This window comes from Rhagoletis zephyria, unplaced genomic scaffold (assembly GCF_001687245.7).
Source record: "Rhagoletis zephyria isolate East Lansing unplaced genomic scaffold, Rhagoletis_zephyria_1.1 Rzeph_scaffold_56729, whole genome shotgun sequence".
In the NCBI taxonomy this organism is placed as follows: Eukaryota; Metazoa; Arthropoda; class Insecta; order Diptera; family Tephritidae; genus Rhagoletis; species Rhagoletis zephyria.
In genome coordinates, this window is record NW_016213781.1 from 811 (window position 1) to 1,758 (window position 948).

Consider the following 948-nt stretch of genomic DNA (forward strand, 5'->3'; position numbering starts at 1 on the left):
CGATATCATTTTCTTATATCATCTTGGTTGGCAATCACAAATGCGAGATAAGTGTCTCGTTTTGACATAACAGTCGCTTATAAGGCTTGACAACCCAAACTTGCCTGGCTTTGACATCTGCACTTGCTCGAGTTTAGCACAGCTTTCTTTTACTTTTTTTGCACGTGTACCTACAGCACACAGCTTCGCAATGGTCACCTCCAAACTGCCCCTCCGATCGACCTCTAACCGCTTTGTCAGTTTCATGGGAATCCTCTATCAGCTGGTGGTGGGCATTCTCTTTGCGCTCACCCCCGAGTCCTGGCGGTACAAGGATATCAGAGGACAGACAGTACTGATAACCGGCTCAGGTTCGGGCATTGGCCAGCTGATGGCGGTCAAGTTTGCACAGCTCGGCTGTAGGGTGGTCCTCTGGGACGTGAATGAAGCTGGCATGAGGGAGACGGTGAAGATGATCAAGGAGAAGAAGCTCGACGTGAACATGGTGCACTCGTACAGGGTGAACCTCGCCAGTCGAGAGGAGATCTACTCCACCGCCCAAAAGGTGCAGTCAGAGGTGGGCGTGGTGGACGTGCTGGTGAACAATGCCGGTGTCGTCAGTGGCGCCTACTTTCTCGACACGCTCGACGAGAAAAATCAGCTGACCTTTGACGTGAACGTGCTCGCCCACTTTGCCACCATCAAGTGCTTCCTTCCTGAGATGATCAAGCAGAAGCGAGGGCACATTGTGACCACTGCTTCCGTGGCCGGCCACATTGGCGCCATTCGAATGGTCGACTACTGTGCCTCCAAGTTCGCCAACGTTGGCATGGTGATGGCACTGCGAAATGAGCTCGCCCAGGCCAATCTCGACGCGTACATTAAGACGACCACTGTCAAGCCGTACCTGATCACCACGGGTGAGTAATTAAGGAACAGTGGAGCACTGGTACTGGCTGGAAGTGGAGT

The 948-nt window shown here is 53.0% G+C and overlaps 1 protein-coding gene across 1 annotated transcript; it reads left to right on the forward strand.

The window, feature by feature from the left end:
- Nucleotides 1-451: 451 nt before the first annotated feature.
- LOC108356293 (estradiol 17-beta-dehydrogenase 11-like) lies at nt 452-899 on the forward strand (the record flags this gene model as incomplete). The annotated part of the gene is made up of 1 exon (XM_017607412.1): nt 452-899. A coding segment is annotated over exon 1 (448 nt), but the record flags the coding sequence as incomplete, so codon positions are not given.
- Nucleotides 900-948: the final 49 nt, after the last annotated feature.